Source organism: Orcinus orca, chromosome 3, assembly GCF_937001465.1.
Source record: "Orcinus orca chromosome 3, mOrcOrc1.1, whole genome shotgun sequence".
In the NCBI taxonomy this organism is placed as follows: Eukaryota; Metazoa; Chordata; class Mammalia; order Artiodactyla; family Delphinidae; genus Orcinus; species Orcinus orca.
Genome location: NC_064561.1, coordinates 5,854,522 through 5,882,489, shown reverse-complemented (window position 1 = coordinate 5,882,489; position 27,968 = coordinate 5,854,522). Strand labels below are relative to the sequence as shown.

At 53.3% G+C, this 27,968-nt stretch overlaps 1 protein-coding gene and 1 long non-coding RNA gene across 4 annotated transcripts; one reads left to right on the top strand and one right to left on the bottom strand.

Moving 5' to 3' along the window:
• TIMM44 (translocase of inner mitochondrial membrane 44) lies at positions 1 to 27,847 on the top strand. Of its 3 annotated transcripts, XM_049707180.1 has the most exons (15): positions 5 to 8,969; positions 11,212 to 11,260; positions 13,426 to 13,551; positions 15,342 to 15,443; positions 18,470 to 18,640; positions 19,636 to 19,716; positions 20,439 to 20,588; positions 21,552 to 21,691; positions 21,986 to 22,071; positions 22,693 to 22,785; positions 22,882 to 23,006; positions 24,375 to 24,425; positions 26,158 to 26,247; positions 26,862 to 26,972; positions 27,285 to 27,847. In XM_049707180.1, exons 3-15 carry the CDS (start codon positions 13,468 to 13,470, stop codon positions 27,402 to 27,404), a joined length of 1,404 nt encoding a protein of 467 aa, XP_049563137.1. In that variant the 5' UTR covers positions 5 to 8,969; positions 11,212 to 11,260; positions 13,426 to 13,467; the 3' UTR covers positions 27,405 to 27,847. The 3 variants fall into 3 exon arrangements, with proteins under 3 accessions (XP_033256875.1, XP_049563137.1, XP_004277358.1); XM_033400984.2 differs by lacking the exon at positions 26,862 to 26,972 and having other exon boundaries at positions 1 to 8,969; XM_004277310.3 differs by lacking the exon at positions 11,212 to 11,260.
• LOC117195703 (uncharacterized) lies at positions 10,917 to 13,419 on the bottom strand. The gene is made up of 2 exons (XR_004475480.2): positions 12,998 to 13,419; positions 10,917 to 12,058 (listed from the first exon to the last, which is right to left on the bottom strand). It is a non-coding gene; the product is annotated as an uncharacterized LOC117195703 (long non-coding RNA).
• Positions 27,848 to 27,968: the final 121 nt, after the last annotated feature.

Below are 27,968 nucleotides of genomic sequence, written 5' to 3'. Positions count from 1 at the left end.
GACAGTTTCAGTTTGGGAAGATGAGAAAGTTCTGGAGACGGATGGTGGGGATGGTTGCACGACAGTGTGAATGTGCTCGCTGCTGCTGAGCTGAACACTTTTACAAATGATGCATTTTATGTTATTTGTATTTTACCACACTTTAAAATAAAGTTTTTTAAGATGTATTAAGAATTTCAGGATGGCAACAGCAGAGCATGAAACTGAGCACGGACCAGCCCGGGGACCAGACGTTGCCCCAGTTGGCTGCGTCTTGCATCCCCCTCTGGTGCAGCCAGCAGACCTCCCAGTGCTGCCAAGACGATGTCGCCCTCGGTGCCCAGGTGGGGAGACACCTGCTCCCCACAGCTGGTGTTTTCAGCACCTGGACAGATGCAGCCCAGGTCTCTCTGTATGAAAATCCACAGTGCGTTTGCTGGCAGAGAAGCAAGCTGGGTGGCGATCGGGTCCCAAGGGCAGAATTTTGGCTTCCCTCCTGACAAGGTCTGGGTGTTGCAGGTGGAGGACTGCCCCTGCTGGGGTCCCAACCGAAGGACCCCAAGGGGGGGCCTCGGCCACAGTCACCTAGAGAGGGGAGCAGGTCAGGCCCGGCTCTGAGCGAGGACGAAGTTTGCTCCCCTCCCCCCATCACCTACCCCACATCCCCCCTCTCCCATGCTCCCCTGGCTGACCTAGGAGTCCCCGCTGGACTCCTGGCCCTGAGGGAGGGCGGCAGGGCCTGGGCCACCTGTGCCTCTGTCCCCACAGCTCACCTGTCCTCAACCTCTATCCTTCCAGTCATTCTTTTTTTCAGTCCTCACATATGCACTGGGTAGAACATTTTAAGGCAGGTGGGCCATCAACACACGAACATAAACACAGTGTGGTCCATCCATACAGTGGAGTATCATTCAGCCGTAAAAAGGAATGAAACACGGACAGACACACTACAACATGGATGAAGTCAGAGAACGTGATGCTCAGTGTAAGAAGCCAGACACAAAAGGCCGCACAGTATATGATTCTATTGATGTGAGATGTCCGGAGCAGGCAGGTCCACAGAAAGTAGATCAGTTATTTCCAGAGGCTGGGGGAGGAGGGAACGAGAGCTGCTGCTTAATGGACACAGGGTTTCCTTCTGGGGTGAAGCAAATGTTTTGGAACAAGATGGAGGCGGTGGTTGCACAACCTTGTGAGTGTAGGGAAGTCCACTGAACTGTTCAGTTTAAAATGGTGAATTTTCTGGGAATTCCCTAGCAGTCCAGTGGTTAGGACTCTGTGCTTTCACTGCTGAGGGCATGGGTTCAATCCCTAGTCGGGGAACTAAGATCCTGCAAGCCGCACAGCACAGCAAATAAAATAAGACAAAATAGAATAAAATAGAAATTTCTGATACCGGAATTTTATCTCAATTAAAAAAACAAAAATCACCTTAGGGCTTTCCACTGCCAAGAGTTTGACATTCGTGGTGGATCAGCTGACCCAATCATGCGTGCTCAGCCCATGTGGGGACCCCATTTGGCACTCCAAATCGGTCAGCTCACATAGGGAATATTAAGTCTATTCATGCACAGATATTAGCGTGCAACAGGCATTAACTAAAGACGTGTCTTAGTTTGCTAGGGTGGCTTAAACAACAGAAAAACTTCTCACAGTCCTAGAAACTAGAAGTCCAAGATCAAGGTGTCAGCAGAGTTGGCTCCTTCTGAGGGCTGTGAGGGGGAATCTCTCTCTCCTAGCTTCCATGGTTTCTGGCCATCTTTGGCATTCCTTGGCTTCTGGTAGCCTGACTCCAATTTATGCCTTCACCTTCACATGGAATTCTCCCTGTGTGCACGTCTGTGTCCAAATAAGGCCACCAGTCCTATCGGATTTGGGGTCCAGTATGACCTCATCTTTATGAATTACGTCTGCAATGAACCTATTTCCCAATACGGTCACATTCTGAGAGCCTGGGGGTTATGACTCCAACACATGAATTTGGGGAGACATAATCCAACCCATAACAACCTACAACGCGCTGGTTCTGAGAGTACAGAGATGAGCCCAAAAGGACAGTCCCTGTCCGCGCTGAGCATGTGCTACGCTGGTCAAGGCTGAGCACAGCAAACAAGTACAGAACCGGAGCAGGGGTGTCTAGAAATGCGGGAAGCCGTTTGATATTGTTGCGACCTCCAAGCGCATCCTCAGCTAACCCTTCTCCTTGCCCAGGGTCGAAGCCAATCTTAGAAGTCGCTTGGCACTTTCCCAGCTGTGTGTTGGCCACATACAGCAGAACCGCACGTTGCTTCACAAGAGGTTGGCAATTTAAAAAGAAGCACAACCACAACCTGATGCTTCACTATACATTGTTAGAGAAGAACAGTGAGCCTCAAGAAGGAACAGCAGAGGGGCCCAATCTAGAGGGGGCTCAAGCAACTGGCGGGGATTTCATCCAATCAGGAGGGGTCAGAGTAGGGAGGAGGACGGAGAAGCCATTGGCGGAGCCGGGCAGGAGGAATCCAAGGGCAGTGGGGCAGGGCTCCTGGGACGACTCCATCCATAGACACAGCTGCACCTGCCAGAAGCCGTAAGCAAAGCCAGAAGAAGACAGACCCCTGGTGGTGCCGGCATTGTCAGCCTGGACCCCAAGCTTGGTCCCGGCAATCCCCTCAGCTCCTCTGTTCCACAGAAGGCTCAAAGGCAGAGGGCCTGGGAGGGATGGGGGAAGTCTCAGCTTTGATGATCCCAGCCTCCCACATCACCCATGTCATAGAACCTGCCCTCAGTCCTGCTCCAGCCTTCCTGTCTTTGTCCTTTGGCAACGCTACTCCTGTTCCTTGCATATTAACTGTGTCCTTTATTTTCTGTATTCTGATGATTTGACATCTTGGGGCCTTGGTGATCTGGGAGAGACTCCCAGGGCTAGCTAATTCCTAGAGAGAGTAAGCAACTTACCAACAAGTGCACCTTTTGTGTTGGTGGACAAATCCACCAGTCCAGAGACGATAGCGGCAACCACCTCCTTTATCAGGCTTTCACACTCCAGGAGGTAATATTCCTCTGCCCTGATCACCCCAGCACCAGGTGCCAGACAACTAGGGCCAGCCCCTACACCCAGAGCCTGCTGAAGTTATTCAAATTAGCCAAGCGTAAGCCTGCCTACGCTTCCTTGCCCATTTCTCCCCATGGAAACCACAATAAAGGCTGCTGCACACGCTCCCCGCCAGCCCCACCTTCCACCCCCCACCTCCTGACCAACCCTGGCCACCAACTCCTAATTTATCCCTCCCCCCCTTTACCCTTTGGTAACCATAAGTTTTCTATGTCTGTGAGTCTATTTCTGTTCTGTAACTATGTGTCACTTTTTAGATTCCATTTAAACTATTTTTAAGTGTCCAGTTCAGTGGCATTCAGTACATTCACTTTATTGGGCAACCATCCCCACCCTCCATCTCCAGAATTTCCTCATCTGAATTTCCCAAACTGAAACTCTGTCCCCATTAATCACTAACTCGCCATTTCCTGTGTATATTCTTTTTTTCTAAATTTACTGAAGTATAGTTGACTTACAACGTTGTGTTAATATCTGCTGTACGGCAAAGAGATTCAGGTATTCATACATATATTCTGTTTCATATTCTTTTCCATTATGGTTTATCACAGGATATTGAATATAGTTTCCTAGGCTGTACAGTAGGACCTTGTTGTTTATGTATCCTACACATAATAGTTTGTATCTGCTAATCCCAAACTCCCAATACTTCCCTCCCCCACTCCCCCTCCCCCTTTGCAACCACAAGTCTGTTCTCTATATGTGTGAGTCTGTTTCTGTTTTGTAAATATGTTCACTTGTGTCATATTTTTGATTCCACATATAAATTACATCATATGGTATTTGTCTTTCTCTTTCTGACTTACTTCGCTTAGTATGATAATCTCTAGGTCCAGCCATGTTGCTGCAAATGGCATTATTTCATTCTTCTTACTGGCTGAGTAATATTCCATTGTCTAAGCGCCACATCTTCTTTATCCATTCATCTGTCGATGGACATTTAGATTGTTTCCATATCTTGGCTATTGTAAATAGTGCTGCCAGGAACATTGGGGTGCATGTATCTTTTCAAATTATAGTTTTGTCTGGGTATATGCCCAGGAGTGGGATTGCTGGGTCATATGGCAACTCTATTTTTAGTTTTTTGAGGAACCTCCACACTGTTTTCCACAGTGGCTGCACCAGTTTACTACATTCCCACCAGCAGCATAGGAAGGAGGGTTCCCTTTTCTCCACACCCTCTCCAGCATCTGTTATTTGTAGACTTTTTAATGATGGCCATTCTGACAGGTGTGAGCTGGTACCTCATTGTAGTTTTGATTTGCATTTCTCTAATAATTAATGATGATGAGAAGCTTTTCATGTGCCTATTGGCCACCTGTATGTCTTCTTTGGAACCCTGTGTTTATTCTTAATAAGTAATGTTCACTGTGCAAAGCATACAAGGTCCAAAGATGAGTGAAGGAAAGCTCCCCCTCCCTCTGGTTTCCCAGCCACCTGGCTTTCCTCTCTCGAGCTGCCTGTGTGTTTCCCTCCTGAAAAACTCTGCACATTCAAGCCAACTGTAGGTCTATGCTGTATTTTAAGTGGGGAAGGGGAGGCGAGGCCACCAGATCTGTGTTTTAAGCCCACCCAAATGCTGAGAGGAGAATGGCTCTTTACGTGTAGAGTTTCGTGCATTTCAGAAACCGTAGGCTTATTTAACAAATGTTTTCAGATTCATCCATGCTGTAGCATGTATCAGAACTTCATTCCTGGGACTTCCCTGGCGGTCCAGTGGTTAGGGCTCAGTGCTTTCACTGCCAGGGCCCGGGTTCATCCCTGGTCAGGGAACTAAGATCCTGCAATCCACATGGCCAGAAAAAAAAAAAAGAAAGAAAGAAAGAAAGAAAAGGAAAGAGAAAAGAACTTCATTCCTTTTTAAGGCTGAATAACATTCCATCGTATGGATGGACCACATTTCGTTTTTCCATTCATTCATCAGTGGACACCTACATTGCTTCCACCTTTGGGTTATGATGAATAATGCTGCTATGAACATGGGTGTGCCAATACCCCTTTGGTCCCACTGTTTATTTTTTTTCTCTCTTCCCTCCCCACCTCCCCTTCCTGGGTCATGGTAACAAAGGAGTTGATAATGGCACCCAAGACTGAAGAGACAGACCTTAGCATGATAAGGCCAAAGAAGTAAGCTAAAATCATAACCCACTGTGACTTTCATGGGTCCCAGGCACTTTTGCCTTCATGGGTCCCATCCTTCACGAAAAAAAGAAAAAAAATTTTAAATTATATTTTACAACTAAGTTGGCATAAAGATGACTATAATTCCAGCTAGATTATATATATTTCCCTTCTTATTAAAAAAAAAAAAAGTGAAACATTTGCAAGGGCCCCCAAAGTGTCGTGGGCCCTAGGCAACTAATAGGTAGGTCAGCCCTGCTAAGAGGTCAGGCCTGGTTCTTTGAAAGGCCTGATCGCCTTAGAAGCCCTGCATCTGCTGCCTGACTGTTCCACCCACACCCTCCATAGACTCTAATAAGTGCAAATAATTGTGAGAAGAGAGATGAGGTTCCAGAGAGAGAGAGTGTCCTCAAGGGCCATTGGAGATGCTAGAAGCCCCTCCCGATCGCCCGCCTGCGATGGCCAAGGGCACTGCACCACGGCCGCGCCTGGAGGTTGACAACCAGGTGTGCCACCGACCTGCACCATAAAAGGTTTCCTTGTCCCTGAGTCCTGAGCGCCCTGACTCCTGGCTGCTCAGCAGGCCCATCTGCCACGTCCCCTTCGTTTGGGACACTGTGATCTCCTAGCGACCACAGTGCCCTCCTCACTGGAGCCAGAGGGGGAATCTTTCCACAAAACAGAACTGACCGTATGGCTCACACAACACCCCGCCACGCCCCATTTAAAACTCCCCGGAGCTCCTGGCTTAGGCGACCCTCGTGATCTTGTCCCTGCCTAGTCTCTCCGGCCAAGCTCTTTTGCTCCCCCTGATATTTCCCCAATCTGTCCTCATCCCCTGCTGGTGCCGTCCCCACAGCAAGCCTTCTAGTCTAGCTGCCCTTTATGGCTTCTTTCAAACGCCTTCGATTTCCCCATCCTAGCACTTGAGTGGCTTAACTTCTGGAGGCCTTTGCTTCCTTGCCAGGAAAGGGAATGATGCCACCAGCTTCACAGATATGAAGGAGGATTCAAAGCCTGTCTTACAGACGGCCCTTGCTTTCACATCACCTGGTCTGGGCACAGCCGACGGGGCCAGGGGTCTATGCTGTGACCTGGGTCCGAGGCTCTGCCCTAACCAGGCCAGCTAGATTCTCTTTGTTGACGTGGTCAGTACGGGCAGCTTCCTTTCCCTCTGCAAGCTTTGGGTGCCGGTCTGTACGAGAGCGCTAATGATAGCATCCGCCTTGAAGGCTGGTGGGCTGGTGCTAAATGAGACACCGCTTCCTGGGGCCTAGCACGCCGTCTGGAACAGGGAAGGCACACAGCCAGTGCCAGCAGCTATTATTATTCCTGAGGAAGGGGAACAGGAGAAGGAGGAGAGAGTCAGCTGGGTAGAGGGGGCAGCAGAAGTGGGAAGGAGGCCAGACAGAAGTGAGACAGATGGCGGAGGCCCGTGGGCAGCAGAAGCTGGGTGTGCGCAGGGGCTCTGAGCCTGAGGGGAGAGGTAGAGGATCTGTTGTCTGAGTTTGCATGGGCTGCCCTAACAGAGGACCACAGTCTGGGCAGCTTACACAACAGAAATTAATCTTCTCGCCGTTTTGGAAGCTGCAAGTCCACAGTCAAGGTGTCTGTAGGGCTGGTTTCTCCTGAGGCATCTCTGCTAGCCTTGCAGACAGCTGTCCTCTCCCTGTGTCTTTACATGGTCGTCCCTCTGTGTGTGTCTGAGTCCTAATCTCCTCTTCTTATACGGACACCAGTCATACTGGCTTAGGTCCCACCCCAGTGACCTCATTTTACCGTAATTACCACCTCAAAGGCCCTCCCTCCAAACACACATCCTGAGGTCCTGGGGTTAGGACTTCAATACATGACTTTGGAGGGACACCACTCAGCCTATAACAGCTGGTGAGGGGGTCGTTGGGAGAAGGGGAGCAGGAAGGTTGGAGACAACAGATTCCTCTTAATAACGGAGTGCCTGCATCCCAGTCTGAGGCTGGAGGGACGGTTCAGTTCTGCCCATGAGGCCCAGCTGCAGGGTTAGATGCCCGTCCCCCCCCCACACTCAGGCTCCTTCCAGCCACAGAGGGCCTCCCTATGTGTGAAGCACTTGGCACCCTGCCTAGCCCAGGAAGAGCTCTACAAATCGTAGCTATTATTGTTCTAAGGGTTATTTGATCAGTGATATTAATTTCAGAAAAAAATATCAATGAGGTCAAAAATATTAAGAACCTGATTATATAATGATTACCGTTACCGTAAAATTGGAGCTGTGGCATTATTAAACCTAGAGCCTTCGTAACATACAATAATAAAATGGAAAAAAAATGTTAGGACTAGAAGACATTGACAGAGGTGTTCATTGCGGCGGGAACTGAATATCATCCTACTGAGTGCATAAAAAACAAGTAATTGATCCAGCAGTTGCCCCTGTTGGGATTTTTCCAAACGAGGTTAAAACTTACCAGCACGCAAAAACCTGCACGTGGATGTTTACGGCAGCTTTATTCAAAATTACCAACCAAGACGTCCTTCAGCAGGTGAGTGGCTAAATACACTGTGGTATATCTGGACAGCACTCAAAAGAAATGACCTACCCAGCCATGAAAACATGGAGGAAACTTAAAATGCACGTGACTAAGTGAAAGAAGCCCATCAGGAAAGGCTACATGATGTATGATTCCAACTCTATGACATTCTGGAAGAGGCAAACCTATGGAGACAGTAAAAAGATCAGTGGTTTCCAGGGGTTATGGGGCAGGGAGGGATGAATAGGCAGAGCCCAGAGGAGTTTTAGGACAATGAAATTATTGTCTGATACCGTGATGGTGGATACAGGTCATTGTTCATTTGTCCAAACCCATAGAATGTTCAACACCAAGAGTGAACCCTAATGTAAACCATGGACTCTGGGTGGCGATGATATGTCAGTGCAGGTTCATTGATTGTTACAAAGGCACCACTCTGGTGCCAGTGTTGACAGTGGCGGGGAGGCTGTGTGGGGCGGCTGGGGGGCAGGGATTATATGGGAACTCCCTGGACTTTCTGCCCAATTTTGCTATGAGCCTAAAACTCTAAAAAATAAAATTTTATGTTCCAAAAAAAAAAACCCAACAGAAAACAAAGAATGGTTCCTAATTATTTTTTTTACGTTAATGCCTATATTGAGACTAGTAAGGCGAATACATTAAAATTATGCATCTATTCATTAAAAATAATGACACAGACACCATTTCCCCTATTAGCAATATCTTAGACTGGTAGGAGACATTTGTTACAATTAAGGAACTGATACCGATACATTATAATGAACTGAAGTCCATACTTTATTCAGATTTTCTCAGATTTCCCCTAATGTCCTTTTTCTGCCCCAGGTTCTGTTTGGTACAACTGTAACAAATAACGTTTGAGTCAGCCCTCAATCTTGGCCTCCCCAGGCCATAGAATCAAATTGCTCTAACACTTACAAAGAGTGTAGGTGGGGGGCAGCCTCTAACATAGCCTCCAGGACCCCCTACCTCCTATATTCACGCTCTGGTCTGATCCTGTCCCCTTGAGGGTGGGCAGGACCTAGTGAGTCCCTTTTAACTAACAGAATATGACAAATGTGGTGGGATGTCACAGCCAAGATTTGGTTACAAAAGACTGTCTTGCTGGCCCTCTCTTGCACCCTCGGATGGGAGCCAACCGCCATAATGGAAGCAGAAACTGAAGAGGGTCACCAGGCAACAGTCAGTGGGAAGCGGAGGCCCTTCATCCATCAGCCAGCAAGGGACTGAATCCTGCCAACAGCCACGTGAGTGACCTTGGAGCAGAACCTTCCCCCAGTTGGGCCTAGCGGGGCAAACTTCCGGAAGCTTCTCATCAAAGTGCCCCAGTACCTTTATAAAAGAGGCCCCAGAGAGATCCCTTGCCCCTTCCACCATGTGAGGACACACAGCGTTATTGAGGTACCATTGATATACACAAGCTGCACACATTCAGTGTATACAATTTGATGAGTTGGGGCATCTGCACACAGACCCCGTCGCCACCATCGAGGTGATGAGCACGTCCATCATTTCCAAAGTTTTCTATGTATCCCTTTGTTTTGTGTTTTGTGTGTGGCTTTTTGTTTGTTTGTTTGTTTTGAGGGGCGTGGGGAGGATGAGATCTACCCTCTTTTTTTTCACTTTCTTTTTGATTGATGTATAGTTGATGTACAATATCATATAAGTTACAGTGTACAATATAGTGATTTACAATTTTTTTGTGTGTCAATCCCAAACTCGCTATCTATCCCTGCCCCCCACCCTTCCCCCCTAGTAACCACAAGTTCGTTCTCTAAGTCTGTGAGTCTGTTTCTGTTTTGTAAATAAGTTCATTTGTATCACTTTTTTTTAGATTCTGCATATAAGTGATATCATAGGATATCTCTCTTTCTCTGTCTTACTGAGATCTACCCTCTTAAGAAATGTTTTAAGTGCACAGTACAAGACTATTAACTGTAGGCACCAAGCTGGCTGTATGAGAGAGCTCTAGAATTCACACATCTTGTGTATCTACCCCCAATCCCTGGCAACCACCATCCTACTCTCTGTTAAGCCGTTACATTTTGGGTAATTTGTTGCAGAGCAGTAGATGAATAACACAAAGAGTCTTTCTGTGATCATCTTAGCCCCAGATCTTGCCCTTCCGGGGACACCATGCACACACTGCCATGCACACACTCCCCATTGCCTTGGTCCATGTCCCACTCCTGGCCTTGCTGTTGACTGTGCCCAGCCCACTGTAACACACACTCACTGGACGGCATTGGGAAGGTTTCCAGGCAGCCTGGGGTTAGTCTACTGATCCGGGAGAACAGACTTGTCTTAGTCAGCTAGGGCGGCTATAACAAAACACCACACCCACTGGTGGCTTCAACAACAGACCATGATTTACTAGTATGCTTTGCAGGAACATGTAGATCGATCACAATCACCAATGACAAACCAAGTCACAAGACGAAGCTGGTACGTCTGCAACTGAGGTCTTATCAGGGAGCTGAAATCACAAAGACCCCTTCCCTTTTACCTTTTTTTTGCCTTTAAGAAGACCTAAACACACATTTCTCCAAAGAAGACAAATAGATGGCCAACAGGCACATGAAAAGATGCTCAACATCGCTAATTATTAGAGAAGTGGAAATCAAAACTACAATGAGGTACCACCTCACACTGGTCAGAATGACCATCGTTAGAAAGTCTACAAATAACAAATGCTGGAGAGGGTGTGGAGAAAAGGGAACCCTCCTACACTTTGGTGGGAATGTAAATTGGTACAGCCACTATGGAGAACAGTATAGAGGTTCCTTAAAAAACTAAAAATAGAGTTGCCATATGATCCAGCAATCCCACTCCTGGGCATACATCCAGGAAAGACAAAAGCTCTAATTTGAAAAGATACATGTACCTCAATGTTCAGAGCAGTACTATTTATAATAGCCAAGACACGGAGGCCACCTAAGTGCCCATCAACAGACGAATGGATAAAGAAGATGTGGTATACGTAATGGTATATATAATAAGTAATGGAATATTACTCAGTCATAAAAAAGAATGAAATAATGCCATTTGCAGCAACATGGAAGGGCCTAGAGAAAAGTTTACTAAGTGAAGCAAGTCAGAAAGAGAAAGGCAAATACCATATGATGTCACTTATATGTGGAATCTAAAAAATAGTACAAATGAACTTATTTACAAAACAGAAACAGACTCACACACATAGAAAACAAACTTATGTTTACCAAAGGGGAAGGGGGGGAGGGATAAATTGGGAGTATGGGATTAACAGATACACACCACTATATATAAAATAGATAAACAGCAAGGACCTACTGTATAGCACAGGGAACTATTTCCAATGTCTTGTAACAAACTATAATGGAAAAAAATTTTTTAAATCATTACACATATACATATATGTATATAATTGAATCACTTAGCTGTACACCTGAAAGTACCACAATACTGTAAATTAACTATACTTCAGTAAAAACAAAAACCTTGTGCCCACAGCCAGCCAGCAAGATGGATTTGAGATGAGTCTACGTCTCCCATCTTCCAGGTTGGTGCCTCTTCAACTAATTAACCTTTCTCTGCTCCAAAGTCCAGTGTTTCGGTTTGTTTGCCTCACTGTTCCTTGGGCACACAACCTTGAGTTTGACAACACATATATATTTGTTTGCATACATATGTTTGTTTGCTTATACATAGAGAAAGAATGCTAAAGCAAGTGTAGCAAAATGAATCTAGGTGAAGGGTACATGAGTGTTCATTATAGTATTCTCGCAACTTTTTTGTAGCTTTGAAAATTTTCAAAATAAAAAGGTGGGAATAACACAAACCACCCTCACTCTACCCCATATGTCCCTCCAGCTGTCATCATTTCACCTTCTAAGCACGGCAAAGATTCCTTGGAGGCGTCTCTGTTCTCCCTCTCTATGTGGTGGTTAAACATTTAATAACTGGCCCTCCAAACAAACCAGAAAGCGACCGATCTGTAGTGTTTGTCAATTCCTAAATACTCCCACCACGGGAGTAAATACTCCCACCACGGCCAATTTCAGGCTATTAATGTGGTGTCATTAAAGACAAAATGCATAAGAGATGCACCGCATATAATATGGTATTTCCAGCCTACAGATGTGATATATGCAAATAACCTCAGTAGCATAGATAGTAACATAATTAAGAAGTGCTGAGTTCTGAGTAGTTATTACCTTTGTTTTAATAAAATCCAGTTGATCGTAAGTTTATACAATCAATTTTTAAATAATGGCTGTGTTTAACAACTGGCCCCAAAATTCCTGAAAATTTGATAGTTGGCTCTTGCCAGGCAGTACAAGCTGGCTCCAGCACACCTCTGTAAAAAAAAAAAGAAAAGAAAAAATCTCAGCCCACTGAAACCTGGCTTCCACAGCCACCATTCAACCAAAACCCTCCAGCCTGTCTCCCCAGGGACCTCCTCCATATTACAAAATGAAAAGAACGATAGATAGAGCTCTGGCCTGGTCTGCCTTGCTTGAGTTCTCTGCAACATTTAGCACTGTTTACTCTACCTGCCTTTTCCAAGGCCCTCTAGGTCCTCTTCTGACCTGCTGACCAGTCCTTCCCAGTCTCCTTTAAGGGCTCTTCTTCCTCCATTTGACTATGGGGCTTTGATGTGCCCCTCTGACATACTTCCCCTGGGTGCCCTTGTCCAACTCCACGGTTTCAACTACAACTAAGAAGCCCAGACCTTTTTCTCAACAACAAACCTGTATATCCCAACCTCTTAACTAGTTTGCTCCTCTTGCAGTAAAGACATTTCAAACAAAGCCGAGTGGAAGCCCTCATCCCTTCTGTCACCTCGAGGTGGAGGTCCTGAGTTACAGGAAACGCAGATCTGTCCAATCCTGAAGCCAGGGAATGTATGTTGCCTCCCTTTCAAGTCCCATAGACCTTATCACAGTTTAGTAATGCAAAAGGTTTCAATAGGGCAAAGGCAACATACATTAACTCTCCCCGGGGTACCAGCCCACCACCCCTCCCCAGCCTCAGATTGCATGGCCATGTCAAGGTACCGTCACTTGGTAGCGGCATTCTCCAAATGGAAAATAGTATCTGGGTGCTGACATGACAGAGGCTTGAGCTTTTTCAGGGCCAGATGTATCAATTCACAATGAATCGATGGAGGGAGGAGTAGTCCACCCCCACCCAGGTCTCAGCTTCCCGTTCCTTTTCTGGACCAAAACCAACAGGCGCCTTCCCAAAGTGCTGTACAAAAGTGGGCTCATTCGCCCTTGCTCGTGAAGCAACTCACTTGCCCGTCTGTTGGTCACTGTCCATCATTGTCAGTGAGAGCCAGAGTCAGTGGCTTTCGGGCTGGTGCGTCGGTGTGGGTCGTTCTGTTTACCCGTTCTTCCGGCCACGCGAAATCCCAGTTGCCAATCGGAGAATCACAGCTCGCGACAGAATCCACACCCTCAGGCTCCGCCCCCCCGCTGTTTTATCCAACCATACGTCTCTGCCTCACAGGAGTACCCGCCCCCCAGGTCACATCCAGTCACAGTCCCCGCTCTTCCGAAATTCTGCCCTATCAGAGGCCTAGCTCTCTAGGAATCCCCGCCCACCATTAGGCCACGCCCCCATAGTGGATTTCCCTCCACGGCGCCGCCCTCCTTGGGAGCCCTGTCCAGTGATAGGCCTTTCCCTCCCACAAACCCCACCCACAGGTCTCGCTTTTCCCAGGCCCAGGCCGCACTAGGCCGACGCGGCGGATGACGCCATCGGATGACGCCGCGAGAAGGTCACACGGGATCTTCCAGCATGGCGGCGGCGGCGGCGCTGCGGGGATGCTGGTGCCGCTGCCCGCGGGTGAGCAGAGTGCGGGGCCGTGGGGGCGGGCTTAGGGAGCTCCGGACCCGTGACCTCCAGGGCCTCGTTCTCCCCAGGCTTTTGACCCCTTCGGCTCTTCCCTGAGCTTGGCGAGAGGCTAGGAGTTTGGTCGCTGGGTCAGCCGAGGCCGGGGCGGGGGCCCCGGAGCGAGGCCTCGGAACGTGGGTCCCGAAGCAAGGCCGGAGGGCGGGGGCCGGGCGTGCCGGGCCGGGAGCGGATCGCCCCTCACTTCCTGGCTGACCCCATGTGTACCGAGGAGTGAATGGTGTCCGTGGTGCTCAGTGGAGAAAAAGTAGCGAGGAAAAGGCAAAAAACCGTGACAGTCACAGCTCACCTTTATATGCCACGTCCCCCTGCTAGGAGCATTTCCTGCGTCGCCCCTCTTAATCCTCTGAAAGTGTGGGAGGTAGTTGTCGCCCTGGCTAAGAGCCTGGGCTCATAGATGCCCTGGGGGTCAAGGCGTGTAAATCGGCTTCAGAAAATAGTACTCACGTTGCAGCTGTTTGTCGCTGTTTCACAGGGTAGGAAGCTGGGAACTCAGAATTGTTAAGCAAGCCGCGCACGGTCTCAAGAGTTTAGTGGGGTGGCTGACCTGGTCCAAAGCTCAGGTCAGTCTGACGCCAGAGCCAGACTCTGGAGGAAGGAAAAGATCTCCCAGGAATCTGAGTGTCAGGACAAAGAAGGTGTTTTTGACTCAGGACTGAGCTTTTTTTTCTGGGCTTGCTTGTCTTTTGAGGCAGGTTTTAAAGGTTGAATGTACACGTGTTTGGATTTGGGCACGTCCTAAGGAGAACCACCCTCAGGTTTGGTCCTGCTGGGGGATTTTTCTCCTCAGTGAGACAACCATCCACTTCTGTTTCAGGCTGTTGCTGAAGTCAGTGGCTCCAGGATCAATGGGTGTAGGCATTCAGAGGAGTAAAACAAGTTAGTTAAACTCCCAAGAGTTACTCTTGAGTAGCTGTAGGAGAGTGTGGCATCTGTGTAAGTTCGGGGTGTTGCTTAGAGTGACTGGAGACAGGAAGCATGGAATGGGGAGAGGAAGGGCCCAGGGGATGTGGAAATGGAAGAGTGGTTCTATCAGGTCATTGACATCAGTGTACCTCGCTCCGTGCTGGGTGCTAGGGTGTAGCGTTGAACAGTACCTGCACGGAGCTTCCCTCATGGAGCTTTAAGTTCATCATTTGGTAGGAGAAGAAATGCTTACCAAAGAGGTGCTGCACGTGAGGTTGGCAGCATCTTTGCTCAGGTGACGCCCCTAAGTTGCCCTGCTCACATCTCAACCCTGGACCAGGACATGGTAGCTTTATTCCAGGGTTGTGCCTGGGACAAGTTAGCAGTGTTTACCCCTTGAAGCCCGGGCCTCTGGTCCTCCAAGGCTGGCAGAAGTAGGGTGGGCTGGTGAGAGAAGACTGCTTGCCACCAGCATCGAGTCTTAGCCTGCCCATTTTCAGACTAAGGTGTTCAGCTAGACTGGGATATTTAGCCTTCTTCCACCATAGGTTGGCATTTCCTAGGACCCATCGGTTTCCCCCACGTTCAGAGGCAGGAGGGTAGATATGGGCCCCGGAGGTGCAAATCGAGCGTTTTCTCTTTCCACCAGATTCCGCTGGCTTCTCAGAATTTGGGAAGATGGTCAAGCATCTAGCATGGAGCAGACATGTGATAAAAATCGTCAAATGAGTCTCCGACAACCCCTGCTCTTTGAGCGTGGCCTGCTTCCTCATCACCCTCTAGTCTAAATGGATCTTTCTCTTTTCTCCCTCAATTAGAGATGCCTTGGAGGTGGAGTCCGTTTTCTCTCCGGCCACAATCTAGTGCCACTACCCCATGGTACCTATCAGATGCCCCGGCCGAGTGGAGAGCTGACCCTGGTGAGTGACTCAGGATACAAGCAAGCCGGCAGGAGGGGAAGGTGTGAAAATCAGACCTAGTTGACAGGAGAGAGGGCTGCAGGATGCTGTCCACACTGCTGGGGGTGTCTGATTGGCAGGCATTCCACATCCAAGGTCTTCCGGAGTTACAGAGCCCAGTGGGCCTGGTCCTCTTGGTATCCCGGGAAGTGCTCGACACTGTTAGGGGTAGGGCTCCTGCCTCACACAAAGTAGCGTGTCTCAGTTCTGATGGCTAGAAGGGCATTCCTCTAACTGAGCTGAAATCCACCTCCCAGTGGCTCCCACGTGTGGGTCCTTCACTAAGCAAGGCTGTGCCCTCTGCTGGGTGATAGCCCTCTGGGCATTTGAGCAGAGTCACCCATCCATCTCCTGGAGCTGGGTTTCCCCAGGCCATATCTCCCTTCCTCTTTATGTTGTTCGTCACAGAGAGCATTTTCTAGAGCTTTTCTGCCCTCCCTGTCATGTCTCTTCAACCACGTTTCTGTTGGTTCCTTACCACCATGGGGAAGAAAGCCTGAAATCTCACAGTCTCCAAATCCGCATGCTCAGGCAGCCCACACCCTCCCTTCCCTTCTGAGTCTCATCTCATCCTCTACCCTCAGCATGCTTTATCTCCCAGATCCTGTCCTGGGGCTGTTGTGGGCTTGGGACATGCCCTTTGGCGCTTCCCCTTAGTTGTCCAGCCCCGCCCTCACCCCCAGTTTGCAGCCCTGGAGTGAGCCGTGGGGCTGCCGCGAGCTGGTGCAGTCCCTGACAGTCTTAGAACTTGGACTTCCCCTGGAGCAAGGCTCGTCAGGGCACATCTGGACCAGACAGCAGCCTGCTGTTGCCAGGCCAGGCCACCACACCTGTGGGGCAGCACCCAGACTTGCTGCTGCTCTCCCTGGGGCTGGACAGGGACCGGGTAAGCAGTCGCCCCTGAAACTGGTAGGGTGAACCCCCAGCCGCTGCAGCGGACCCCGCACACCGGCAGGAGTGGTGGGAGCAGCTGAGCACGTGCGGCTATTTCCCTGTGACTTACTGGCTCACAGTCAGTCTCTAAGCTTTCTCTTTCCCGAGCCTGCACGTAGTTGCACGGGGGGCGAAGCAGGCATCTACAGCCAGCTGTGTCTGACCCAGAAGCCTGCGTCTCGGGTAGGGCGGTGCCTGGAGCAGGGCCTCAGGCTGTCTTCTGGCCTCTGGGTGTGTTCGGTTGGGTTTTCCTGTGGGGATTGGAGGGGGGACGCTGAGCTCGGGCTCTCAGAGACTGTGATCCTGTGGGCCAAGAGACGGAGGTTTGTGCCAGTCCCCAGGCCTTTGGGTGACATGTAAGGCCCGGCTGGGGACTCGGGAGTGGCCCCAAAGGAAGAAGTTACCCTGGGCCCAGAAGCCCCTGGAGTAGTGCCTGGGCCGGCGCTTTTGGGATAAGGGGCCACAGAGTCCTTTCAACTCTAGTCCTGGGACGAGGGTCCCTTTGGGTGTTGGCCTTTTCCTTGGGTGGGCGTGTGTGAGGCCCCATGAGGTTTCCAAGCTGTGCCTGTTTCTCTCACCCCAGAGAGAGAAGGGCCTGGCATTTTCTTTTGTTTTTTAATAGACTTTATTTTTTTTATTTATTTTTTTTTTTTGCATTATGCGGGCCTCTCACTGTTGTGGCCTCTCCCGTTGCGAAGCACAGGCTCTGGACGCGCAGGCTCAGCGGCCATGGCTCACGGGCCCAGCCGCTCCGCGGCATGTGGGATCTTCCCAGACCGGGGCACGAACCCGTGTCCCCTGCATCGGCAGGCGGACTCTCAACCACTGCGCCACCAGGGAAGCCCAATAGACTTTATTTTTTTGAGCAGTTTTAGTTTTACAGGGATATTGAGTGGAAAGTACAGGGCCTGCCCATCAACCTCCTGTCCCCCTCTCCTCCCACCCGGCACGCAGTTTTCCTCCGGTTGTACCTCTTGCAGTTAGGGCGGTACATTTGTTAAAACTGATGAGCCAATATTGACACATTATTGTTGACTTTAGTCTGTGGTTGACATTGGGTTCACTCTCTGTGTTGTACATTTTATGGGTTTGAACAAATGTATAACGTATCTACCGTTAACAGTATGGTTACAGAGTAGTTTCATTGTGGTGAAAATCCTCTGTGCTCTGTCTGTCCACCCTCCCTCCCCTCCTCCAGCCCCTGGCAACCACCGGCCTTTTCCTTGTCTTCATAGTTTCACCTTTTCCAGGATCTTAGAGTTGGAATCCTACAGCCTGTGGCCTTTGCAGATTGGCCTCTCTCCTTTAGTGATATGCCCTTGAGGTTCCTCCGCATCTTGTTTTATTGCGATATAATTGACATAACATGTCATGTGACTCCTGTATTTTTTTCATGGCTTGATAACTCATTTCTTTTTCTTTCTTTCTTTTTTTTTTTTTTTTTTTTTTTTTTTTTTTTGCGGTACGTGGGCCTCTCACCGCTGTGGCCTCTCCCGTTGCTGAGCACAGGCTCCGGACGCGTAGGCTCAGCGGCCATGGCTCACGGGCCCAGCCGCTCTGCGGCATGTGGGATCTTCCCGGACCGGGGCACGAACCCGTGTCCCCTGCATCGGCAGGCAGACTCCCAACCACTGCACCACCAGGAAGCCCAACTCATTTCTTTTTCTTGCTGAATATCTTGTCCCACGGTTTACCGCCTGGTGGCTTTTTACTTTGTCTGTTATCTCTTCTAAAAGAGATAACTATTCATTGTGGGGTTTTTTTGCCTTTTGTTTTGCTTTGTTTCGTTTTCGTTGTTGTTTTTGTCCACACCAGCAGCCTGCAGGATCCTAGTGCCCCAACCAGGGATTGAACCCGGGCCCTCGGCAGTGAAAGCGCAGAGTCCTAACCACTGGACTGCCAGGGAATTCCCAAATATTGTTTTTATTTATTTTTAATTTTTTATTTATTTATGTATTTTTGGCCACGCCGTGCGGCTTGTATTCATTGTTAAACCTATATCAACAGAAAGGAGAAAATGAAAAAATTCTTCGTTCCTTTTACATTCTTTCTAGTCCAGATCCTATTCTTCTGGAAACAGGAAAGGCTTTCTCTCCGGCTTGCTAGATAATATCAAACAAGAATTAGCCAAAAACAAAGAAATGAAAGAAAGTATAAAAAAGTTCCGAGACGAGGCCCGGAAGCTGGAAGAGTCCGATGCGCTCCAGGAAGCCAGGAGGAAATACGTGAGTCCCCTTTGCTCTGAGTCCCCCTGGGCAGTCACACTGCTCTCAGAGCCAGGAGTTCCCTCCCAGTGCAGTGCTGGGGCGGCCGGGGAGTGAGGGGACAGGAGCAGGCCCCCAGCCTTCCAGTTCAGCCGTGAGACTGCAGCCTTCTCTACACACGGCCCAGCAGCACTGACGGGGTTTCAGAGCCCTCTCGACCTGCTGCATCAGAATCTGCATCTCCACGGGTCCCTCAGGCACTAGGTTTGAGATACGCTGCTCCTGAGGGCCTCTGACTGAAATGGGTAGAAAGTGAGTTGCGGGGCTGGTGTAATCATTATATTAATCACTGCCGCCGTCTCTCACGGAGCAGCTGCCAGGCGCCCGCCAGCGGATGGGCTTGGCTCCTTTTATTTGTCTGCCCTTGAGGGCTCTGCCCGGTGGCACCCCCATCTCACCTGTGGGCAGCTGAGCCTGGGGTTGTGGGCATTTGCCCCAGGCCCCTTGGGGGTTTTGTTCTGTTGGCGCCCCTCCCAGGCCATGGGCGACGTCTGTACCCCTGAGTCTCCCCAAGTCACTCACTTGTATGTAACTACCTGTGAGGGATCCGACCCTGCGGGAGATCGCCCTTCCTTTTCATTAAGGAAGAGGAGTGAGCCGAGGTGTCTGTCTGGGGGCAGCGCAGGCCGAGCTTGGGGCCGGGTGATGGGGAGGGGGCAGAGCCAGGCAGGATGACGCTGAGAATGCCCCGCCCTGCCCCCAATATATCACTGGTGAGCATATGGGCAAGATCACCCCCTGCCGCCCAGAGACAGATGCGGGGCCTGGGGCCCTGTGCTCAGGAGGTCCCTGTCCCAGCCTACAGCCAGGGACCCTGGGGGGCTGGGAGGGGCCGGGTGGACAGGCTGAGGGGGTGGAAGAACGGGGTGTGTCTGGGGAGGAAGGAAGGGACTTCTGAGAAAACGCTTCTTTAGACTGTGTGTCGCAACACAAAGATACAACATCCTTTACCCTAGAGAACCATTGAATCAGAAACCATGCGGACGGGCGAGGTGATCAGGAAGAAGCTGGGGGAGATCACCGGCACCGTGAAGGAGGTAATGGCCTCCGGACCCCCAAGGCCCCTGACGGCCCCCGGAGCCCATCTGTTCCTCACCTCTGGCGGAGGAGCCGGGGAGCAATGCTGGGGGCAGCCGGGGGTGAGCAGGCGGGGGAGGCTGCCCGGTCGGGAGGCTTCCGGAATCAAAGTGCAGGATGCCTTTGGGAAGGAGGGAGAGCTCAGACTAACCCACTGGCCTGCGAGTCACCACTTAGGTTAGAAGCCTCTGGACTACAAGCAAGAACAGGAGGGTGAAAGGAGGATGCTTTTCTTCCTGCCTTAGGCTAGAAGGAAGCTGGGACCCTGCACGCCCCGCCCCCCACCCCGGGAGGGTGGAGGTGGGGGTGAGACTCCTAGAGGGCCTGGGAGACTTTCTTTTTGTTGCTTCTCCTGGGCTGGAGAGAGGGGCAGGGCTTTACCTCGAGGCCAGCCCAGCGCGCTGGACACGCCTACCTCCCCTTCGTGTCCTGACCCCGGGGCTGCTGCTCCTGTGCTGTCCTTCCTGCGTGTTCCAGGCCGGAGCCCTAGGGTCCAGCGCCCCAGAAATCGTAGGCATCCTTCTGGGGCATGTGCACCCCAGTCTCGGCTCCATGAGCCAGAATGGGCTCAGGACACCTGCTCCCGCCCTCTGGAGGCCGGGTCTGCTGTTAGCTCGGGGGGAGCTCCTGCAGGCCCCCACCGGGTGCCACGCCAACACCTCCCTCTTCTCTGTCTCAGTAGAGTCTTGACGAAGTCAGTAAAAGTGACCTTGGCCGGAAAATCAAGGAGGGTGTGGAAGAAGCAGCCAAGACCGCCAAGCAGTCGGCTGAGTCTGTGTCCAAAGGTGGGGAGAAGCTTGGCAGGACCGCCGCCTTCAAAGCCCTCTCCCAGGTGAGCTGGGCTGGGGCTTGTGCCCGCGGGCGCTCTGGGCTCAGCCCCGAGAGACCTCACCGAGGGCTGCAGGGACACCAGGCCTCAGCCCCTCCTGGCTGAGCAGCCTCGGGCAAGTCAGAGCCCCTAGGGAGCTACACATAACCCGATGTCAGCTGCTGACACCCTTAGCTCACATCCAGAGACTGTCAGGCTCTGGGTCACTTGAGGTCCTGAATTCATTCCGTAAATATCACTTACCACACGCTGGGCCCTCTACTGGCCATGGGGCCTCAGGAGAGAAGGTCCGAGTTCTTGCTCTCAAAGGATCCTGGGACAGGAATAGGGACAGGGAAGGGGCAGGCAGTTCCAAGTAACACATGACAGGAACGCTCGGGGAAGGCGCCGGGCCAGGGGAGCGGGCATCACCGTCTCGGGGCGCCCCACGCAGCTAGGTGTGGCCAGAGTGGCTGCAGGGACATCAGAGGGTCCTGGAGGCTGTGCGGGGGAGTTTAGGTTCATCCTGAAAGCACAGCCTCCCAGTGAGGATTCCGGCAGCAGCTCAGAGGAGGCCGGAGAGTGTCTTGGGTGATGGAGCCAGGAGGGAAATGGGCTCCAGAGGTTTGCGGAGGTGGGATCCAGAGGCTGGGTCAGCTCGGATGGAGGTGGTGGGGCAGAGGCAGCCTCTCAGGACGCCTGTCCGGTTTCTGGTCCATGTGAAGGAAGTTTCCAGCGAGAGTGTGGAATCGGCCTCAGAATGTGAGGGTCATCTGGGGGCAGCTCTTGGCGGGGGGCAGGTGGGGGCAGAAGTCAGAGCTGGGGTCTCCCCTCTGCCTCCCCCCGAGGCTTGGGCGTGTCCTTGCCCTGCACCTGCGAGTCACGTGACCTTGAGACCTGGGAGGCATGGCCCCGGGGTGGGTCCACAGCTGCTGGTCTGGGGTGTTGGGGAGCCCCAGCTCCCACATGGCCGGCTGTGCTCTGCAGGGTGTGGAGTCCGTCAAGAAGGAGATCGACGAGAGTGTCCTGGGGCAGACCGGGCCCTACAGGCGGCCCGAGCGGCTCAGGAAAAGGAAAGAGTTCTCGGGAGAGAAATTCAAGGAAGAGAAAGTGTTTGAGGCCAATGAGTAGGTACCAGACCTGCCAAGGGGCCCACCTCTCACCACCTCCCTTTGCAGCACCTGCACTGCTGTCCATTTCCCAGGACCCACAGAGGGTTCCTACCCAAGTCAGTTTGTGGGGTTTCTTTCTGCTCGAGGTTCCCAGGCACCCTGAGAGAACCGGGAGGGGAAGGGTAGGGTGGCAGGAAGGGGGAAAGAGAAGGCAAGAGGCCGGGGTCATCACACCGTCCTGCTGCCCCCTCTTGCCATGAGCGGAGCGGCTCCCGGGCTGCGCTCACTGGCTTCCCTGATCTTCCCCAGGGAGGCCCTGGGGGTCGTGCTGCACAAGGACTCCAAGTGGTATCAGCAGTGGAAGGACTTCAGGGACAACAACGTGGTGTTTAATCGTGAGTGTTCCCATCTCAGAGAATTGCCTGACAGCAGGCCGGTGACGGACACTTACCAAGTGCTCCCCGAGGGCCGGGCACAAGACAGGAGGAGGCCGGGGTCAGAGAGGACCAGTCACTCCCACAGGGTTGCCCAGCGAGTGAGCAGCGGAGCGCAGGCCTCAGGCGGCCTGAGGGGGAGCACCCAGTACCTCTCGGGCGGCGGGCTACCGCCGTCAGGGCTGAGCCACCACCTTGGCTGGAGCCAGTGTCGTTGTGAGGCAGCCAGGTGCACGCGCCAGCCACCCCCCATGTGAACTTGGCCTCGACACACCCCCTCACGGGCCAGGAGCCAGCTCAAGGCCCAGAGCTCTCTGCTCAGTCTGGGGCACGTGGCTTCCCAGGCGCTGACAGGGAGCCCTGGCCCTCCTCAAATGAGGATGTCCAGAGGCCTGTGTTCCCTCAGTAGCGAAAGCCGCAGCCAGCAGGGGTGGCGCCCGGCGTTCACTCGCCTCCCCTCAGCCCCTGGCGGAGGGGTCTCTGCAGCCTCCCAGGGTCAGCCAGCAGGCTCGGAGGGGGCTGCGATGGAGTGGGTGTGTCTCTCCGGAAGGGGCCCATGACCCCATCCGCCACCCCCGACAGGGTTCTTCGAGATGAAGATGAAGTATGACGAAAGCGACAACGCTTTCATCCGGGCGTCCCGCCTGCTGACAGACAAGGTCACAGACTTGCTGGGTGAGTGGGCTGCCCCGGGACCGTCCCCCCACAGCCCGAGCCGGCGGTGGGAGGGGGTCCCGGGCCCTCACCCCACTCCTGGCTCGGCTGCCCCAGGGGGCCTGTTCTCGAAGACGGAGATGTCGGAGGTGCTCACGGAGATCCTGCGGGTGGACCCCGCCTTCGACAAGGACCGCTTTCTGCAGCAGTGTGAGAACGACATCATCCCCAACGTCCTGGAGGTGGGTGTGCGGCTGGCAGGGCCGCGGCCCTGTGGAGAGTTCTGGCAGGGCCGCTTGGCTGTGGACAGGGCTTCTGAGCGGAGAGGTGGCTCCAGTGTTGACAGAGGCCTGAGCACCCCACACGCCCAGCCCTTGTTAGTCAAGCAGCTCGAGAAAGCCAGGCCGCTGTGGTCTCCTGCAGCCCCCGCTGGTCCCTGGGCCAGTGCCCTGACCATTCTTGCCTCGCCCACAGGGTGTGTCTGCCCCAGGGACTGAGTTTCTCACCCACTGGAGCCTGGAGCCCCGTGGCTTGTTTCCCTCGAGCTCTCTTCCTGAAGTTGTTCCCTTGAAGCTGCCAGGGGCCAGGTGTTTGTCTCCCAGAGGCCAGGGGCCTTTCAGGAGTTGGGAGAAGCCGGCTGCTGTTTCAAGGGTGCGGGGGCAGCGCATGACTCAGGGCAGGGAGGCGGGACCAGCACAGCAGCTCAGGGGCCTTTCCTCTCTGGGAGCCCTGAAGCTCATCTTCTGGTCTTCTCGCCTCTCCTTTTGGCACATAAACAAGGAGGAGGCGACCTGCTCAAGGTCACCCTCCTCGAGGCCCCCCCGCCCCAAGCTGGGGCTGGAGCCTCGGCATCCTGCAGCCCAGCCAAGCCAGGGGCTGTTGGCGCGGCCTTAGTGGGGCCGCAGGCAGCCCGTCCAGCCCCGTGAGGATGTCCGTCCCTTCCTCCCGCACCGCGTCTGCCTGGCCCCCTCTCCCGCCTCCGAGTTCCCAGATCCCTCACGACACTCGGCGGGGTTGGGAGGAGGTGAAACTGTAGCATTTCCCCAAAGCAGCAGCCCAAGCACGGGCAGAATCTTCTGGGCTGAGATTATCTCAGCCCCCAGATTCCCTGTGGTTTCCCACCAGCATCTCACCACCCCACTCCCCCCAAAACCCACCCTCTCCCTCACCAGATCCAGCCCTGTCTCTGGGTTCCTGTGGAAGCTTCTCTCATTGCACCCTGGGAACCCTCCCCTGCACTCCCCCTCTGCCCCGTCCCGCGTGGACCTGGCTGCCTAAGGCTTCTTCGTCCCCAGGGGAGGTAGAATGCCCTGCCTGGCCTCCTTGGGTTGGTTTCCCGGCCAGGGCAAGAGCCCGAAACGCTGCCACCTTCCTTTTCCTTCCAGCAGGCCGCTGGGACCCAGCCTGGGCTGCCCCGTTGTCACTTGCGGGGGCTCTGCTCCCACTGCTGCAGCCTGGCCCAGTCTCCCTTCCCCAGACTAGGACCCGGAGGCTGGGGCCGGGGGTCTGCAGAGGAAAGGTTCTAACTGGAGAGTATTCTCCAGAGTTTACCTGCCTCAAAAGCCCACTCTCATTCTCACACTTTTTTTTTTTTGTCTTTCCCTTTTTAGGCCATGATTTCTGGAGAGCTCGACATTCTCAAAGACTGGTGCTATGAAGCTGTAAGTGCTTGCTTGCTTCCCCCCCCTATTCAGGCCTCAGAAGAAATCACAGTTCAGAGGAGATCTGCTTGGGTGGCTCAGTCCGAGAAGGGCTGAGATGTCAGGGGCGGGGGTGGCTACAGGCTGGGGGCCCAGGGGTCAGGGGGTGGGCAGAAAGGGACGGCGGATAACTCGGAGGGTGCATTCGATGTTCCCTCAGTGCACGGGGGTGGTGGGTGCTGGCGGGCAAGTGGGGTTTGAGGCCCCACAGCCTCCCTTCCCTGGGCCGGAGTTACATCATCGGGCTCATCTCATGGGGGTCGTGAGGACGCTTTGGGGACACAAGGGCAGCGCTCCAGCACATGCAGCGCTGGATGTATTCATTAGCTGTTCTCATTGCAAGATCCTCAAACACATCCAAACAGACATTGATAGATTCCCACCCGGGAAGAGCCGCGTGTCCTGACGAGGCCCGGCTGCTTCCTGGAGTCCGGGCTCTGGGCCCCGGGCCACAGGCCGCGCCGGGCTGCATGGCGGCAGCTCAGGCGTCCTTGGGAGCATGCTGTCTGCACTGCCCCTTCCTGGCAGCCTCCCCGTCCTCGTCATCAGGCCACCTCACCCCACCCTGCTCACTCCCTGACCTGTGTCTTCACAGCATTTGTTCCCCCGTCCCTCCCCCACCAGCATCTTACTGAGCAATCCAGAGTCTCTTGGCTGATTTTATTCTGTACCCAGCTCACAAACAACTTGAAAAAGCAGAGGAGAAGATGTCAGCTTTCCTTGTTAAATACTCCCCTGCACGGTGACTAATCCAGCGGGCATTTATGAGTGGTTTGGTTTTTGTTGTTGTTGTTTTGGTTTTTTTTTTTACTTTGGGACCATTAGGATGTAGCTGGTTATCTTTGCCAGCAAGGTGCTGCTGGTGCCCCTGGAAGCGCAGCTGAAGTTGCAGCCGCTCACACAGGGGTGTTTTGAAAGTGTCATCTTTAAGAAACCACACAAGATGGGCGCTTTTTTTTCACTTGGTGGATCAGTTACTTCCATAAAGAGTGAATGCTGTTGGAATGTCTTCTGTCATGGTTGCTTGTTGAGATATAAAGCTGCTGGCTGCTGTGTCCCGGGCTTGGGAGCAGGCACAAGAGGGTTAGGGTGTCATTTGGGGCACCACTGCCCCCGTAAGAGGAAGAGGCTGCCAGTGGCCGAGACCCGCCCACAGGGGCTGGTCAGTGACAAGGCAGTAGACCCAGGCAGTTCACCCCAGAGCAGCCGCGGGGTAGGATGAATCCTAGAAAAAGCGTTTGGTTCCAGGCCAAGATTCACAGTGAGGTGAACATGGGAATGTTCAGGGTCAGCCAGAGAGGCCTCGACTTACCTCTGGGAGTGTATTCCAGATCGCGTTCCCGGAGAACTAACCAGACTCACTGATTAATACCGCTTTCGATAACGTTGATACGGTGCTGTCCTTATAATGAGAGGGCAGTGTGTGATTCGAGCCAGCCAACGGGTGGCACCGGCCTCCCTGCTTGGACCCATGCTCCTGGCATCTGCCACTCCTGGCGCCGCACACCCAGGAGCCGGGAGCCATTTCTGGAAGGTACAAGAGCTGAAAGCCTGAAACCCCATGGTGAGCTCGCCCACAGGGAGCTTCCCGAGACACCGCAACAGCCCCCGGCTCCCCTGCGGTGCAGTGCCTTGGCCTGGGTCGCACGCACAGGTGGGCGGCCATACGGTTGTGTCTGGCTTCTTGTTGCAGACCTACAGCCAGTTGGCCCACCCGATCCAGCAGGCCAAGGCGCTGGGCCTCCAGTTCCACTCCCGCATCCTGGACATCGACAACATCGACGTGAGTGCCTCTTCCGGGGGCCCAGGTGGACCCCAGGGTGGGCAGGGGTGCTTCTCTGAATTGCGCTCAGCTGGGAGGGTTGAGCTCCCCCTCCCTGGAGGAGTTCCAGTGCTTGGATTAAGTGACCTCCAGGGTCCCTTTCAGTGGAAGGTTTCCACAGTCTTGCTGTCGGGAATTCTCAGGCAAGTGGTGGCCCAGGGGGTGCTGTTGCCCAGACCCAGGGTCCCCTGAGGCCCCTGAAGCCAGGGCTATCCCTGCACCTTCACTGAGGAGGCTTTGTCAGGACCGCTCAGGTCCCCCACTGGTCTGCTCTGCCACGATCCCCTCGATTTCCTCCCCGTGGGGAGCTGAAGGCACACCCACCACACGTGTGCGCGAGACAGCCGGCTCCGAGAGGCCATTACACGCCTGCACAGCCTCAGTCCGCGGAGCCTGTGTGGGTCCTCAGTGGTTCACGTTCTTCCTCACAATTGAGAAGTGCCCGCCCGGAAACGGGCCAGTGGCAGGTGGCAGCCCTGGAGTGCTGAAGCAGGGGTCTGCACCTGGAGGGGGGAGCGGCAGCGAAGGGGCTGGGGATCATTCTCAGGCCTGCCTGCCCTGTCGTGCCCCTGCAGTTGGCCATGGGCAAGATGATGGAGCAGGGCCCTGTGCTGATCATCACCTTCCAGGCCCAGCTGGTGATGGTGATCAAGAATCCCAAAGGCGAGGTGGTCGAGGGTGACCCGGTGAGTGAGCGGGGGAGGGGATGGGGCGGGAACACGCAGTGAGGCCAGTTGAGAGTCAGGAGTTGCGGCGTGGCAGGGCAGCACCTCGAGCTGGGCCTGGTGGAGGGTAGCTGATCTCTCCAGTTTGACCAAGTCCTGAGTTACAGCCTCTGTTCCTGCCTCTGCTCTGGACCCCAGACCCCGCAGCACCACTCCCTGGTCCCTCCCAGTGCCCTGAGCTGGCAGTGTCTCTCTCCGTGCCCTGCGCTCGTCCTGGAGTGGGTGCCGGGCTCGCACCCTGCCTTTAGCCCTCACCCTTCCCCGATTCTGCAGGACAAGGTACTGCGAATGCTGTGCGTGTGGGCTCTCTGCCGAGACCAGGGCGAGCTCAACCCCTATGCGGCCTGGCGGCTCTTGGACATCTCCGCCTCCAGCACAGAGCAGGTCCTCTGAGTGCAGCAGCCACGAGTGGGGCCTCGGGGCTGGATCGTCACTGCAGACACACGGGGGACTGGTGTCCACCTGCAGCAACTAGACCTCTGGGGACAAGACTGTCAGCTGTGCCCCCGCCGTGCCAGGACTGCTGCAGAGCTAGCGGGATGCGGCGGGGAAGGGAGGGGCTGCTGTGCACAACGCCAGCCCCAGCACCGCCCCTCTGCCCCATGGGGGCTGCTTGGGCCGTGGGCACCCAGGCTACGGGCAGTGCCCAGAGGCCCCCAGCCCAGGGGTACCCTCCCAGGACCCAGTGGTGCGGCCTGGGCCCACTGGCCACATCAGCCAGGCCGTTTCAGCCTTTTTTTTTCTTTTTTTTTTTTTTTTTTAACAGTGCCCTTATTATTATCCTATACATATGCAGAGATTTGGAAATAATAAAACACCAAAGTGCAGGAGAGCAACCTGGGTAGTCCAAGGTGTCTGTCACTGGGGTGGGGGGAGCTGGGTCTGGGAGTGGGCAGCCCAGTGGTCATGGGGCGGCGGTCGTGGTCACTGAAGGAACTCTAACAGAAGAGGGGGAGG

Coding starts and splice junctions, on each gene's coding strand:
- TIMM44 (XM_004277310.3), top strand. CDS start 13,468: ATGACGCCGCGAGAAGGTCACACGGGATCTTCCAGCATGGCGGCGGCG. Junction 15,444..18,469: donor CGAGTGGAGAGCTGACCCTG/GTGAGTGACTCA, acceptor CATTCTTTCTAG/TCCAGATCCTATTCTTCTGG. Junction 26,248..26,861: donor TGGACATCGACAACATCGAC/GTGAGTGCCTCT, acceptor GTGCCCCTGCAG/TTGGCCATGGGCAAGATGAT.